General features: G+C 34.3%; 3 protein-coding genes across 3 annotated transcripts; 1 reads left to right on the forward strand and 2 right to left on the reverse strand.

Annotated features, from left to right (window-relative positions):
* Positions 1-1709: 1709 nt before the first annotated feature.
* LOC129939092 (integrator complex subunit 15) lies at positions 1710-3033 on the forward strand. The gene is made up of 2 exons (XM_056046963.1): positions 1710-1919; positions 1980-3033. Exons 1-2 carry the CDS (start codon positions 1841-1843, stop codon positions 3017-3019), a joined length of 1119 nt encoding a protein of 372 aa, XP_055902938.1. The 5' UTR covers positions 1710-1840; the 3' UTR covers positions 3020-3033.
* Positions 3034-7731: 4698 nt separating this feature from the next.
* On the reverse strand, positions 7732-8706 carry LOC129939487 (ribosomal RNA-processing protein 7 homolog A). The gene is made up of 2 exons (XM_056047510.1): positions 8596-8706; positions 7732-8542 (listed from the first exon to the last, which is right to left on the reverse strand). The coding sequence occupies exons 1-2, from the start codon at positions 8618-8620 to the stop codon at positions 7773-7775; spliced, it is 795 nt and encodes a 264-aa protein (XP_055903485.1). The 5' UTR covers positions 8621-8706; the 3' UTR covers positions 7732-7772.
* A 3547-nt stretch (positions 8707-12253) lies between these two features.
* Positions 12254-14122, reverse strand: LOC129938944 (dipeptidase 2). The gene is made up of 3 exons (XM_056046784.1): positions 13191-14122; positions 12958-13133; positions 12254-12905 (listed from the first exon to the last, which is right to left on the reverse strand). The coding sequence occupies exons 1-3, from the start codon at positions 14004-14006 to the stop codon at positions 12560-12562; spliced, it is 1338 nt and encodes a 445-aa protein (XP_055902759.1). The 5' UTR covers positions 14007-14122; the 3' UTR covers positions 12254-12559.
* Positions 14123-16434: the final 2312 nt, after the last annotated feature.

The following is a 16434-nucleotide window of genomic DNA, read 5'->3' on the forward strand; positions in this document are numbered from 1 at the left end:
TAAATCAATAAAACTGAAAAAAAAATTTTCACCTCCAAAATTTTATGACCGAAATATGATTTCATCTCTAAAACAATTTCGTGCAACTAAGAATAATGTTTTTGACATCTGATTAAATTTTGAGAAAAATCTAATTGACAGTTTTTTTTATAAAAAATAAAAATCTAAAAAAAAAATTATTCAAAGTTCGTAAAAATTGAATATCGATTCAAATATCTTTTCAAAAACTTGAAATTTAGGCTTCAAGTTTATTTTGTCTAATAAGAAATATCGTTTTCAACATTTTGAAATATATTGAGAAAAATCGAATTGACATCTTTTTTGCAAAAAATAAAAAATCTAAAAAAGTACAAAAGTTTGTAAAAATTGATTTTCAACTCCAATATCTTTTCAAAACTTTGAGATATTGCTTTTAATTTACTTTTGTCTTTCAAAAAATATTGTTGTCAACATTCAGTTAAAGTTTGAAAAAAATCGAATAGACAGTTTTTTTTACAAAAAATTAAAAACCGAAAAAAAAATTAACAAAAGTTGGTAAAAAATGATTTTCTACTTTAATATCTTTTCAAAAATTTGGGATAATAGCTTCTTACTAATTGTTTCTTAAAAGAAATATTGTTTTCAACATTTGGAAAAATGTTGAGAAAAATTGAATTGACAGTTTTCTTACAAAAAATAAAAACTTAAAAATAAATGTATAAAAGTTGGTAAAAATTGATTTTCGACTCAAATATCTCTTCAAAAATTTCAAATATTGGCTTCAAACTAATTTTATCTTATAAGAAATTTTGATTTCAACATTTGGTAAAATATTTAAAAAATTCGAATTGACAGTTTTTTTTACAAATAATAAAACTCTAAAAAAAAACAATACTAAAACTTGGTAAAAATTTACTTTCGGCTCAAAAAGCTTTTCAAAAATTAAAAATATTGGCTTCAAACTTATTTTATTTTACAGAAAATATTGTTTCCAATATTCAGTAATTTTTATATAAAAATCCAAGAGCCCATTTTTTCATAAAAAATAAAATCTACAAAAAATAGTACGCAAATTTGGTAAAAATTGATACGAATACATATAGACAAACTTTTAAGCAAGACAAATCGACAGACGGGATGGAAAGTTTTCAGTGTGGGTCGCATCCCAGCCTCTTTTTATAAATAGTAATGCAATGTTGAATTTGATAACCCATTCATTCTATATTTTCAAATATTGAGAATACAAATTTTACAAAGCAAAACATCAGCTGTCAATCTGTCATATTCATTTTTTGGTAAAATTAATAAATAAATTAGGTGGCGTTACAGTCCGTTTGAGAACCAAGACCTAGAGACTGACAACTCTCAACTATTCCTGTGTGCGAAGGGATGGAAGGGACCTACAGTTTTATGAATCCGAACAGCAAATTTGAGAAAGCACTTTTCATGACAAGAATTACTCTTGGAGAATTTGTCAATTTTTTGATGATGCTTTTAAAATTTAATGAGCCAAAACTGGACATTTAATTTTAAAAATGTTTACTTTACTCTTGTTGAAACCAAAATATCCCATTTTTCAATTTAAAATCCTGTTAAATGTATAAAAGTTGTTTATGAAATTGGGAATATATGAAAACTCAGCTCACCATAAAGAGCTGAATGAGTTCATGGCACTTCAGCTGAATGCACTTCTGCACATGAAATGACAAACCCGGGTAAACAAGTCAACTGTCAATTATGAGATAAATAAAATACTTAAATGCTATTGTTTGTTGAGTTTATTTAAAAATTATTTTTAGAGGTCTTAAAGCTATAATATAAAGTCCTCAACATATTTTTACATACGTAAAAGTACATCAAAATGAACCAAGCCGACTTTAAAAACAATCTAAGGAAACTAGAATTTCCTCTCTGCGCCGTTGAGGCTCTTCCACGAATAGGTTTGTAAATGCATAAGTTTATCTACATTTTTCTAAAATAAACATATTTTTTCTTTATAGAAAACATTGTCGACAACATGAGTCGGAGTAAACAGAACTTCGCTATGAGTCTAATATCAGAGTTTATATTTTTGGAAAAGTTCAAAGACACCGACTTTAGAAAGAACGCAAACGCAGTCCCTTTTCTCACCTCGCAAATGACATCAATTCAAGAATTCCAACTTATCATTGTACTCATCGAATTTTTTTCTCGACCTGGACCAGATGCCACCCGCAATGCAGTATTCCTCTCACTGTTCGGTGGTAACTTGACGCCCAATCGTTCGAGCGTATTGTGCAAACTCATAAGTACTTCCGTGTCGGGGTCAGTCTCGGCTGTCCTTTGCGCTGCTGGTACTTGGATGCAACAGCTTGGATGCACTTCGGCTCCCAGTTTAGAAATAGCGCAAAACTTAGTTAAAGATTTTGTGATATTTGCAAAGAAAACTTCGGAGCAGCTTAAGCAGTTACCCATGGTTGCTCCTCGATTTGCAGCCAATATCATGACTGCTGTGGCTGACCTATATATGAATGAACAGCGAGGAGCTCTCACAAGTCCACCGGACATGCTTCTCGATGTTTTTACTGAGTGGGTCACTGATAACCCCAGTCTTTGCCTAGCTTCTCAGCAGCCACTCGCTTTGCCATCGGGAGCCATTGCAATGCCAGTTATTACACCAATCGCTGGACTCATTAAATGGAGTGTACTGGCGCCAATAGTCAACAACAAACCTACATATAGTGATCTCCACTTGGCCGTGCTACAGACTTTGCTTCAAATCGTTCCATCAGGACCACCAACAGCACTTAATGCTCAACATCTCCTACTCATTGTAAGTCCCCTCAAAGCACATGCTCAAAAACTAGTAAGCGAAAATCTTAAGCCCGAAGACGATGCGAATCTTCAAAAAAGTCTTGAGCGTTTTTCTCAATCGATTCAAGTTGCCCTCACTGCCAAGTGCGTATACGGCAGTATACCACAATTGCTTTGCAATTTGGAAACCCTACCTCAAAACAGTTTAATGGAAATAATTATTAAAGCAAATAAAAACTCAGCATGATTAGAAACAAATTATATTTTCCATATTTTTAATTGAAAGACAATAAATGGAAATAGAGAAGCCAGCCCAACCTTCCAAACGAAATTCCTACCAAAGTTCTATATCCCTTGAGTTGAGTACTCCAGTTGTGGGGTAGCGCTAAAATTGTAAAAATGTAAAATTCGTATAAAATTATATAATAGGGCGCATCTTAGAGGCATTTTCCATGATTGAAATTCATGTTATAATGATGTGGGGAGGAAGAAAGAGGAAAAGGAAAAAGGAAGAAGAAAATGTATCGGGAGTCATTGGTACAGGTGTAGGGTACCATTTGCATGGAGGTAAGACACATTCTAATGACTTTGGGAGTTATCTCATAACGAGATTGGGTGCCAGTTGTCCTTAGGCAAATGGGAGAGGTATGGGTAGGATAGGTTCGGTCGAAGAAGGTAACTCTGGGATGGGAACTAGGATAGCGATTGGGGAAAGGAAGGAATGTCCATTACGGTAGCTGCGGCATGCTTACTACCACCACTTCGTTCACTTTTCTCGTCGGCCGCTGATGACGTCATGGCCTGGCCTTTACCCACCCTTCCTGGAATCCACTCGGCCTGGTTTTTGCATTCCCCAAAGGCGGACCCAAGAAAGTTCACTGCCGTGGAACTACATTCCCGCCAAACCTAAAATTTGTCACACCAGACCGCACCCCCTAAAAATATCTTCCTATTCCATTTTTAAATTGGAATCCCAACTAAAAAAAAAAACACACTTGATTCATAGCATCGTATGTACAAGGAATCTTAATTATTTTACTAACTGAATTTAGGAATTCCTTATTACGGCTATTACGTGTAAAACAAAGACCAAAGAAGTAAAGAACAAAACACTTAGGGAAATTTCTTCGTACCAAAAACCAAAATCGCTGAAATTTCCCTATCACAATAAAACTCAGACGTTACAAAAAAAAAAACTAATGCGAAATGTATATAAATTTGAAAAAAAGTAACGAGAAAAAAAATTAACAAAATGAGTGTAATGAGAAAAAAACAAAAAGGTAAGAAAAAATTCGAATTAATAACTAAATATATGTATATAAAAATTAGATAATAGAAATAAAATGAAATTTAATAAGACTATATATGTATATAAGAATAAATGAAATGAAATAATAATTTAAAACAAAAAAGTAGAAAAAAAAGAGATTTATGGCAATAAATCCTCGTATCGTCGAGTATGTAGCTAAGACGTGGATGTATGTATGTATATAGCGGCGTCCTGTGCGCTGCCCGCCTCGAGGTCCAGACAGGATCCTCGGGCTCTTGAGAACTCTTTTTTTCTATATTACTTTTTTTTGTAACTTCTTTTTTCTGACTGCGCGGGTGGACGTTCCACGGAAAAAAGTAAAAAAAAATGTGTGTTACTTGAGAGCCCGGGTACTTCACATGCCTTTTTTTCCGGATAGAGAATTCTTCCAATATTCTTGCCGGGTATGTCCCACGGTTCAAAAAGATTTCCTCGCAAACTCACCCGTGCAGTTTAAACTTCACTAACCAATCTCTCAATAATATTTAACAATTAAATTTGAATTTAAATTCTTTTTTTTATTGTAATTACTTTATGTGAACACGACTTCCTTTTTTTTTGAAATTGCTTTATGTAATTTTCACTCAGCCGTCTTTACCCGGCGATGCCTCCGAACTGATTGCCACCCACTATTCCTACTTGAGTTGGTTACAGTCACCTGAGTCACTAGTGTACGGACCGAGTGAACATTGCCTCATCCTATACCTAATCCATCAACTCATCCGATACATATTCAATTCCATCTTATGTAAGTTAAGTCAGTCCGGCTTCAATGTAATATTGGGCAAGAAGTTTCCAGTTGCTTTCATTTAAGATACTTATAGAGTCTGATTCGCTTATTATTCACTTTTTAAAGTATACAAATCTTATTTCTTTTAGAATAGGGCACACTGATAAAAAGTGATAAGAGTTTTCTTGTTCTTGCAAATTACAGAGAGAGCAAAAAGTCATTAAAATAAGGTTTGTAATTTAAGTCAAAAAGCTCTCCCCTAATGCAACAAATGATAGAAATTTCAATAAGCTCATTTTGTCTGAGTTCATTCAGATTATAATTGAGCTTTGGATATAGAGATCTACGTGAGGAGCCTTTTGCTTCCTCAATTAGATCTAGTCTTATTTTGTCATCTAGCTTTTCAAGAATACAATTGATCTTTTCTCTCATACTCCCATCTTCCACTTCCCAAGGATTCACCGAAATATCGCTCAATATGGTTAAATCCTCTCATTTCCTGAACCAACTTATATTTTTGTTTGTATACTGTGTTTTGCTAATAATTTTGGTAATCGATTATCATCATAAGAAAGTATTTTGGCTACATAATCAAAGTGCATTTTCAAGGTGAAAATAAAAATAGGAGGAAGACCTGTTTCAAGCAGCAGCATGTAATTAGGTGTTGATTTTGGTAATCTAAATAAATTTTTTAAGAAGTGCTGCTGATATCCCCATACCATATGTCATTATAGTTCTCAGAGCCGCATCAAACACTCTAAATTTGACACCATGTGGAACATTTGTGTTCATAAACAAGTTTTGCCATGTTGAGTTTATAGCAGATAACGATATCTTCAGTTTACTTTGAAAGTGTTTCTTAGGGTTGAGTTGGGGTGTGAGAATCATTCCCAAGTAAGTAAATTCATTCACACCTTCAATATTTTCACCATTTAGAAACCACCTTTCATTTCTACTGTATAGTCCTTGACCTGTTCTAAATATCATAACTTTCGATAAAAGACAACCTTGACGTACTCCACTTTTGGTTTCAAACCATTCTGATACTTGTCCACTGCCCCATACAGCTGATGTAGTGTTCTCGTAAAGTTTTCTTAGTACTTTAGATATCTTAGAGGATAACCCCAGTAGATTTAATTTATAAAACAATGCTCCTCGATCAGTGCTATCGAAAGCAGCTTTGAAATCAATAAATATTGAAAACAGCTTTTTCCCATTTTCTTCGTAATAATCTACGATATTTTGGATGAAGAAAATGTGATCCGTTGTTGAATAACCTGCTCTGAAACCTGCTTGAAATTCGTTCAACAATTTTTTTTCATTAACCCAAAACTCAAGCCTTTTCAGTATAATTCCTGTAAATATCTTCGAAATCACATTTAGGAAAGATATGCCCCTATAATTTTCCACTTTATTTATGTCCCTTTTTTGTGTATTGGAAATACAATTGACTTTCTAAAAGTTTCAGGCACTTCAGCCGTGTGCAATATATTTGAATAGGTCCTTGCTAAGTTTTCCAAAAAATCGTTTGGAGCGTTTTTGAAAAGTTCAAAAGGAACTCTATCATACCCTGGGGCTTTGCTATTCTTAGCTTTATGTAAAACACTGTGAATTTCTTCTAATGTGATACACCCATCTGAAGAGTCAACGATTATGAAATTTTTATCGAATTGTATTGGTTCTTCAATCTCTAATGGATTAAGTATATTTTTAAAATCATTTGCCAAAATATGAGCATCCAAATTGTTACTAATTTTGAATTTTTTCCCATTCAGTTCCTTCACTACTTTCCAAAATTCAGGAGAATTCTCGGCATTATTTAAATTATTCGCTATTCCTAAATAGTATTCATTTCCCCCTATTTGGCAGTGTTTTATTTCTTTATTTGCCTGAACATAAGCCTCACGGAAAAATCTTCCGTTTCTCATTCTAGCTAACAGTTTGAAGGATTTAGCTCTGGCTCTTTCGCAGTTTTTGTCAAACCACTTTTGTTTGCCTTTAGCTGTGTCTCTCCTTTCTGCAAAGGAGATCGAGTTTTTTATAGCTTGGATAAAAGAATCAATCTGGTGGTTAGTGCTTGCTTGACTTAAATCAGTTTGTACAGTAAACTGACTAAGTGTGGCTTCATACCTTTCTTTTTTCCTATAGTTCCAAAAGAGTCTTGGCAGAACAGCAATGCTTTTTTGGGCAGAGGTTGTTTTATGGTCAGGGCTACTGAGATTGGCATATGTTCCAAAAGGGTCAAAGCACCAACATTAAAACTATCCACTGATGCCACAATAATCAGCAACTGATGCACCTGGACCTCCGACAAAAGTCATTTCTCCGGACATTAAGTAAAAAGATATCAACATTTTAAAGTTTCATTTTTACCGTTTCCGTTCAACACTTTATCTTTTGAGAATCTAACCGATTTAAATTGCATTGTATCAATTTTTATCTGATGTTCAATCACTCGAGCATTGAAATCTCCAATAACCATTATATTGCTAATATTTGAAAAATTAAAAAAGTGGTCTAAACTACAAAAATTCTGCTCCCAATTATTACGATGTAAATAGATAGAGAGAATATAGTAATATTCATCCTCAGAGTTTACTTTAAGAACCGTAAAGTTTTCATTATTAACAAAACTACAAGAAATTGAAAAAATTGATTTTAACCCAAAAAGATAGCCTCCAATCGCTCGACCACGTGAACCCGTGTCGCTGGGATCCAGTACAATTTAAACCCATTTTATTCAACCTAGTTTCAATTTTTTCAAACACCCCACTAACAACATCACGCTTTAATCATGTCAATATAATCAGCGGTATTCGCGCAAGTGGACGAACCTTTGGATAAAACTTAAATTAACCGAAAAATACACATTTTTGACACTGTCTCTACCTTAAACTAGTTATTAAAAATACAATACCAGTAAATGTAGATAACATACTTTATTTAAACGCTCCGTCTTATCTAAAACGGCTTAAAACGCCTTTTCTTCTTCAAAATTTCAATCTTATTTTTGTCCTCCTCGAATTTCTTTCTCAAACTAACAACATTTTGCATTTTAGACTCGCGAATTTGAAATGTGTAAAAGTTTTTCAATTCTTTGTTTTTGCGACTGCGTTCCATCTTGTCTTCCAATTTATTTATCACGGATTCCTTCTGCTCGAAGCCTGAATTACGTCCTTGCTTCCCAACTGTTATCCAGCCATCATTGTCTGCACCAGAATTGCGTTCTTCCTCGAGTCTTTTCTTCTCACGTTTGTCGTAAGCTTGCATATATTCATCAATAATTGGCTGAATTTTCGACTCTTCGAGAAAACTATTTTTGTAATCTCTCTTCCATTTCTGAACTCCTGATACAACCAAAGTTTTTCCAGTTTGTTCATCGAATAAGTCAATTGAACTTAATTTCAGAGCCTTCGATACGCTTTCAGTGTTTTTGAAGACAACAAATGCTACTTTGTACACGGAGGGAATACTTGTGACACTAAAGGGGCAAGTGTGTTCCAATTTGTTGTTCTCGTCACGACCGGGATGATCGGAAAAACGAACCGAATTAACTGCTCCAATTTTACTGAAGAATATTTCTAAATCATTTTCACTTACGTACGGTGGGATGTTTAGAAGAAATAGTGTTCGTCCTTTTGGTTTATTCGGATCCACTTGGCGAATGAAGTGCTCCCTCACGTAAGTTACTTGAGAATTGGTAGAATCTTCGCTTAAGCGAATAGGAAGAACTAAAAGGTTAATAATTAGTACGATTCGAAAGCTTTTATTAAATTTAAATTACCTTTATAGCCACTTATTTCAGGCATTTTTTAATTTTTAATTAATGGAAAGATGTAAACATTAAACAAAAACAAACTTCTACACGTGCTTTAGGCGAAAATGTCAGTTCTCTATTGTCATTCGGCTGCGTTCAGAGGGTTTGTTTTATTCGTAAGTAGAATTTGTAATTTTTTAGAGGTGTTAGTATTCAAACAGACCTTAAAGTCATAAATTATGTCTGTTTAGCAAAGTGAAATTCGATGTTAAATGCACTAAGCCAGTTTATTATCTAAGATCTCAGAGATTTCGGAATTATTGAATTATAAATAAAATTTCTCATACAAAGTCTGCTATTACACGATGAATCTAGATGCATGCGACATCTTCGAATTCTTCTTTCTGATCCTATCCTGTTTCTCAAGTGCTATTACACGTTGAAACTAGATTCATGAATCTATTTTGACAGTTCTCTTTCATTTTTATTTCGTCATCGACTTGTTTGTTTGTCTGTTTACTTTAATTAATCGAGAAAATTTTGTTATTCTTTATAATAAATAAAAAACATTTTGTTTTGTAAATTTTATGAGTTTTATTATATATAGAAAGGATTTATATTGACAACAATTGTGCGTAGTCAAAAAACAAAGACATAGAAACCTACAAAATGAACTGTCCGTTGAAGTTTGCTCTTCGAAGAACGAAACCATATGAAAGAGAATAGCAAAAATACGAATAAGAGAACAGAGAAACGTCAAATTGTCGCAAGGAAAATTTTACCCGTGCGACACAGGTCGATTTTCTTGCGTCTCATGTTTTCGAATTTTTTTTCTCTTTTGCACTTATGTTGTTCGAAGTGTCGCATGCATCTAGATTCATCGTGTAATAGCAGACAAACTTGTCTCCTTTGTAGAAATATGGGAACAGAATTTTGTATGAGAATTCTCTATTCCGAAAAGTATGAAAAGAAATGCAAAGCTGAGTTGATTGAAAGGTGAGAATGAATAGTGAATTGTGTTCATATTTAATTTTAATGCTTTTTCATACAATCTTAAGAAATCTTAAAAACTCCAAATTAAAAAAATACCCAAATAATAAATCATTTCATATGTAATCTCCAATATACAATGTAATTATGTTAAATATCAGAGCTAATAAACCTCTCAGCTAATTTCCATTGTAATTACTAGATAGCCTTTAAGTATCTGCTAATTAATAATAATAATAATTATAATAATAAAAATAATATTAATAATAACGACCAAACACGTTGGTTATATTGATTACCAGAAAGCTTTCGACAGCATCGCACATTCATGGCTAGTTGAGGTCTTGTCGATCTACAAATAAAGCGTGGTATCTTTCAAGGAGATTGCCTAAGTGGTCTAAGGTTTTGCATTGCTTTAAATCTACTTAGCAACTTTTGGAAAGAAACAGAATACGGATTTAAAATTAAAGATAGAGATACGGATTTAAAATGAAAAAAGATAGAATTGCTACACACCATATCATTTGCTTACTTTACAGTGTACATGGATAATATTAAACTATATGCTTCCACCAAATCACATCTCAACCACCTACTGAGCATTACGAAGTCCTTAAGCAACGATATCAAAATGTCATTCGGCATTGACAAAATCCAAGACACTAGATATATGTACGTAGAGGCAAGATATCATCAAACCCTGAACCTGCGGTTTTTGAGTTGGGTTAAATGACTCAAGATGATGTTTACAAATACATTTTTTGAGTTGGGTTAAATGACTCAAGATGATGTTTACAAATACCTAGGTACATATAATGCAAAGCACACAAATTGAGCAGAAAGCAGATAAAGACAAATTAAAAATGAAGCCTTTGAAAGAATTCATAAGGTTGCAAAGTCTCATCTAGATGGGAAAAATCTACTTAAGGCAATTAATCCATACGACATTCCAGTGCTCACGTATATTTTCGGAATCATTCGATGGACCACAACAGAGATCAACAACATCAAAAAAAAAAGTACAGAGCACACCATCCTAAATCGTGTGTAGAAAGAATGAATCTCTCTAGAAGACAAGGAGGCCGAGGGCTAATTGAAATTCAGCTCCTACATGAAAACCAACTACAAACCTTATAAGGGCAATAAAATCATTAGACAACATGTATACGCCTTTGAAACTGCAAGCAGAGGCAATCGAGCCTACTGTAGAAACAAAAGATCAAAAACTGCAAAGATGGGCATCGAATACCTTACACGGAAGATATTACTATTCGTTAACCAGTCCAAACGTTAACGAGACATTGTCAAACAATTTCCGAAACTGAGGGTTTGATGCTCGCTATTCAGGAAACATCTACTCCGAATTCCGAAACAGAGGGTTTGATTCTCGAAATGCTTGATGAGGTAATACCAACTAGAAACTAGGTATATGAAATATATAGTTAAACAAACGGAAGACGTTTGCAGACAGTTTGGAGACGGTTGAATATAATATCAGGATGCTCCACTCTGGCTTAGAGCGACTATTTAAAACGCCACAACAAATATATCGAGCTTTTAAAGGAAAACAACATAACACCAGTCCCGATACTACCTTTATGAACCTGAACCAGTTAGGAAACAGACAGTGTCAAACGATAGGATACTCTACACCACACACAACCGAGAACACAATCGACCTGATATAACATTTATCAACAAAAAGATTCGAGTAGAACCTAGTGTAGTGTTAAAATGCTAAACTTAAGAGAGACAAGAAGGCTGTGATAATAGATACGTGTCAAGATGTTAGGGAATTCTTGCAATAAAGAATAATTACAGTTAGCATAGTATAATTTTATCTAGACTAAAGGTCTATAAAATTGTATTAAATATTACCATTTAATGAGAAATAAAGGGACAATAATAATAATAAAGTCGTCAAATAACTAAGCCAGTGACGTAATCAAGTCAAGTCTTCAAAATGAGTAGACATTTCCCTTCCGAAGAGGACAATGATTTTGACGTTTCACAATCAGCTGCACGGTGAAATCACAAACATTTAATAATGAAATTAATCTTTCAGTCATTGATCTGTTGTTTCCTTGCATCAAAAAGCTTTTTTGTCAAATAAACTAACGACATCTATTATTATAAGGTTTGATAAAATAAACAAAATACAAAAATTAAGCATAAAAGTGTCTCTATATTTCAACTAAACCCTTAAGGTTTAGAAATAAATGACACCAACGTGAAGTTGGCTACTAGCGGTCCATATCTAGTTGGTCAATGAGTTGAGCACTCACAAGTCACAATGCAACTTTTTTGCTGAAAACTTAAGATTACTTAAAGTTTTAGAACTTTGCTGCTGCCAACATTTTTAAGTTGCTTGACCTTTCTAACCAACCCATTTTTGCTTCCGTCAACCTTAATATTCAAAGCGAAATATAAAGAAATATCTAATTGTAAAAAAAAACAATAGAAGTGAGAATGTGAAAATTGCTTGAAGTTGCAAAAATATTTGAGCGATTTAAAGAGATACAAATAAGTTTTACTTCTCTGCCGGCGACTCGAGGCAACTTTGAGTTGCCGGTAACTAATTGCCAAGTGTAAGAAAAAAGTTGAAACTAAATTAATATTTTTTTTATTAATTTTATTAAAGAGTTCTTAAATAAGATGTATACTTGTTTAATTTAATTAGAAAAAAATCAAAAATTTTGATTTGATTCTATTAGCGTTTTGTTTAATTAATCTGCATTTGTGCTCAACTAACTTGCTTTTTGAAAACTAGTAAATTTGACTTAATTTTGCCAATGCTAAATCACAATTAAAGAAATTCTTAGACTAATAAAAAATGGATTCATTAAACATTATTTTAACTTCTAGTAATGACATTTACACTATAATTTATGTGTAATGTCCGTCATGAATTATTCACTTTATACTAAACAAAATTGTGCATCATTTACTGTATTGCTCATTTATTTTCTCTTCATTATCCGAGATTTTTCTTTTTCGAAATTTACGACTCTGGGTAGCGACAGTAGGAAGAACTTTCAATTAGCTCATGAGGTATCCAATCTTCATAGAGAGGTAAACGGTTTTTCAATGTTTCTACTTCACGAAGAATTCTAACAACGTTTCCACCAATGAGTTTTTTAATAGCAGCGTTTCCCCAAACACGGTCTCGAGCCAATTCAGCTAGGAGAAAAGCATAGCTCTTGGGTGCTCCACTAAGTCCGATATGATCTACTCCTGCAATTTTCCGCACATAATTAATAGCAGTAATGGCTTCTCGAACACCTAGTGGACGATCTCCGCATTTTTCCATATTCAACATAATAACTCCACCATTATCGGGAAGAAGGCTACAATAAACTAGAGTTATAATAGTCCAACATTATCATGTATAAAAATTACCTTAAAACATGATCTGGAATTGATGCCAGATTCGTATTATTGCAAATCGAAAGTGGAGCCGCATTTATCAATAAAACTGGAGCTTTGGCCGATCTTAGAGCGGTAGTCATTGCTGATTCGGATAGTTGTGAGACCTCAACCAACATCCCCAAACGGTTCATTTCGTAAAGGACTGTCTGAAATGATATCTGAAGTTAATTTTTGGTCTATATATTAGCTTTGTTTATTCTTACCTTGCCAAAGTCAGTGAGGGTGTTCGTTGAATTATCCTCAATAATGTAATCGTGTCTCCTTATTGAAGCTGCAGCCCATGGCGTGGGACATTCCAAACTAGTAACTGACACAAACCGTGCCCCAAGCATATACATAGACCTGAGAACAGCTAAGCTAGCGCCTATAGCATGTCCACCACCCAATCCCATTAGTATGGCTACTTCCCCTCGAATATGAGTTTGTTCCATTTCATCCGCTGATTCCACGATATGCATCGATTCAGAATTAAAAGTTATTCGTCTAGCTTCATCGATCCCTTCCAAAGCTAGTTGAACAGCATCCAGGTATTGTGCGCCACAGGGTACAGCTATTGGCCACAGCACAGCCCCGATAAAATTCTTCCTTACCTCCCCGATGCTATTGCTAAAGTTCATGTCTTTCTTTGGGCTCCAATATCCTTCAACCAATGGTGACTCCGTTAGCAATCGACGAATAAAAGCAAGACGTGCTTCCAGCAAAGAAGACGACCGCAGCTGCAAGGCTAATGGTATTCCGCCAGCCATAGCGATGCAAAACAAAATCACTCCAAGCGCTATAACCACCTTTCGTCCTCTCGATGACGAACCCTTACTTCGTTTGGATTCATAGTCCATAGCTTCTTTCTTACACGAGGATATACTCCCATTGCGTATCTTTTCTGTTGTGAACTTATTCATTTCTGGTGGGAGCTCAATATCAGCTATTTCGGTGAAAACAAAACATTGTTGCTTGCAATGGGGCTGATGCTGATGGACTGTGTGAACTTCTAAGAACTCGTGGCTAGGTACGGTGTTCATTATTAGGTCTAGTTTAAAACCTTATTTTCAGCAAAAATGTTATGTTTGTTGAACGAATTTATTTACCAACAATCTAAGAGATTAATTCTGCTTTTCTCTGATTTATTGATTTACTGTCAAGAAAATTTTCCCTAAAGTTATCGTTATCGTTCATGCGCAAAAATAACAACTGTATGATAATTTAAAATATTGCTAGGGGAAGCAGGAGTAAGTTGAGATGCATAAAGTCATTAATTGATGAAACATCACAAGAGTTTTAGTGGTCAATTAAAAATTATCAAACTTGTGAAAACCGTTTTGTATAAGTATGTTTATTGTATACACTTGCAGCTCAAAGAAGTAAATTACTCTTTGATTTTGTTAAATAAGACATTTTAAATGTAAGCTTCACTTCAAAGTAAAAAATAAAACGCAATAAAGAAAATTGTTGCAGCAACTGAAAGACTGGATAACGGTCAAGGTGACATAATATTGAAGTTATTTTACTATACGAAATTGGACATCTTATCCGGAAACTCGCACCAAAAGTACCCATTTATTGAATTACCATTGTTCAATATTAGTAACAGACTAAGACTCAGTCCCCAGAAAACTTAGAAATTTTACTCTCAACAAGATACCCATCCTAAACATAATGTTAAAAACTAACTCAAGGTGGTGCGAACCGATCCGCTTGTACATAGGCAAGCTGAACGTAAGACTTTATTTAGTTGGTCGCTATTTATAGCTTTTTCTTTAATTGGATTCCTTTTTTATAAAGAGGGTTAACAAACGGAATTTTGTATTTCCCCGAAAGTAGGTCTTATCGTCCCAGTGCACATCCATTAGCGCAAAGTATTATTTTATCTAAGGCATTTTGTAAGAGTTCTTTTATGGTGTTAAGATGCTTTCCTGAAGCCGTTTTAGCCACGTCATCCACTATCATCCGTATCCAGACTAGTTAGGATTTCATTCGGCACTAGGTTCCAGAGGAGAGGGGTTAGAACACCACCTGCGGTGTCCCTCTAGCGAACTTTTTATGTTCGGAAATGTGCAGATGTGATTGTAGATATGTCGTCGTTGTTAAAAGCACCTTTGATGTCAAGGAAAGCTACCATAGTGAACTCTCTATGATGGAGGGAATGTTTGATGGTGCGTAGTAAGGTGCGTAAAGCCGTTACCACCGATTTACCTTTACAGAAGGCATGTTGAGACGTAGACAGAAGTGTTGTATCAATACTTGACCTTAAATGGATATCAATCAATCACGATAGACTTATAAGTCGTAGATCTTTATAGGGTTGACTTGCGAGCATTTACCTACTTTGGGTAAAAAAAAACAATTTTAACTTCTCTCCATGCCGATGCCGAGGGAATATGGACCAGATATAGACGGCTGTTAAAAAATCCCTCAAGGATTGGTGCAGTTATGTCTGCTTTAGTTCGACTGGTATTATCCCATCTAGTCCTTTAGGTTTAAATGGGTTCGAAGCTGTTGATAGCCCATTGTAGTTTGCAACTTGTGATCAGACCTTGTGCATATGTTATATTGAAACTTGAACGAATGTGAAGTACCAGGAAAGTGGCCTGGAGGGCTCGGGAGTTTCTTCTATTGCTAAGATTTTCTTAGTGCCTTCTTATAAATTCTTAGGGATTGTTTGTAAGAATCCCTGTAAGAGGCTACGATTTACAAAATGAAACCAAACTGATAACTAAACAAAAGCGAAGGTTCTGTCTAAAAAAATTCCCTCAAGGACTGGTGCAGTTATGTCTGTTGCAGTTTGACTTGTATTATCCCATCTAGTCCTTTAGGTTTAAATGGGTTCGAAGCTGTTGATCGCCCATTGTAGTTTGTCCCTTGTGATCAGACCTTGTGGATATGTTATATTGAAACTTGGACGAATGCGAAGTACCAGGAAAGTGAGTATCGAGTAGTAATTTCAGCGATTTTTCACTTGGAATTTTTTGGGAGCCATCTGCATTTTTCAGACAGCTTGGTTTCGCTGGTTTGGTTGAAAGAATGTTACGTAGCCTTGAGAAGTTTCTTCTATCGCTTAGATTTCCTTAGTGCCTCCTTATAAATTCTTAGTAAAAATCATGTGAGACGGTAGTCTTTTGTCTTTGGCTCGGTTAAACAGTATATTACAATTTACGGAATGAAAGCAAACTTATAACTAAACAAAAGTGCAGGTCCTGTCTAAAAAAAATTGTTGAAAGAGAGAAGCATATGAAATAAACATATTTTTAGCAACCGAAAATGCCATAATCTCAGTTTCCAATACCATTTTTTTTAAATAGGTCATTGAGTGTACTTTTAAAGTGCATTTAATTTTACAACGTTTTAACGTTTTCGAGATCTGTGTAATCAACTGTTTTAGAGTTATTAGTAAAAAACGGCTGTCGAAAATAAAAACATTTGAAATTTGAATACAACTGATTAACTGAACTT

Source organism: Eupeodes corollae, chromosome 1 (genome assembly GCF_945859685.1).
Source record: "Eupeodes corollae chromosome 1, idEupCoro1.1, whole genome shotgun sequence".
NCBI classification, from domain to species: domain Eukaryota; kingdom Metazoa; phylum Arthropoda; class Insecta; order Diptera; family Syrphidae; genus Eupeodes; species Eupeodes corollae.

What these genes read in the sequence shown, in the direction of transcription:
- LOC129939092 (XM_056046963.1), top strand. Translation starts at nt 1,841, where the DNA reads ATGAACCAAGCCGACTTTAAAAACAATCTAAGGAAACTAGAATTTCCT. An exon ending in TGAGGCTCTTCCACGAATAG is followed by an intron (nt 1,920 to 1,979) that starts GTTTGTAAATGC and finishes TTTTCTTTATAG; the next exon opens with AAAACATTGTCGACAACATG.
- LOC129938944 (XM_056046784.1), bottom strand. Translation starts at nt 14,006, where the DNA reads ATGAACACCGTACCTAGCCACGAGTTCTTAGAAGTTCACACAGTCCAT. An exon ending in CCCTCACTGACTTTGGCAAG is followed by an intron (nt 13,134 to 13,190) that starts GTAAGAATAAAC and finishes ATATCATTTCAG; the next exon opens with ACAGTCCTTTACGAAATGAA. An exon ending in ATTCCAGATCATGTTTTAAG is followed by an intron (nt 12,906 to 12,957) that starts GTAATTTTTATA and finishes AGTTTATTGTAG; the next exon opens with CCTTCTTCCCGATAATGGTG.
- LOC129939487 (XM_056047510.1), bottom strand. Translation starts at nt 8,620, where the DNA reads ATGCCTGAAATAAGTGGCTATAAAG. An exon ending in TGAAATAAGTGGCTATAAAG is followed by an intron (nt 8,543 to 8,595) that starts GTAATTTAAATT and finishes TTAACCTTTTAG; the next exon opens with TTCTTCCTATTCGCTTAAGC.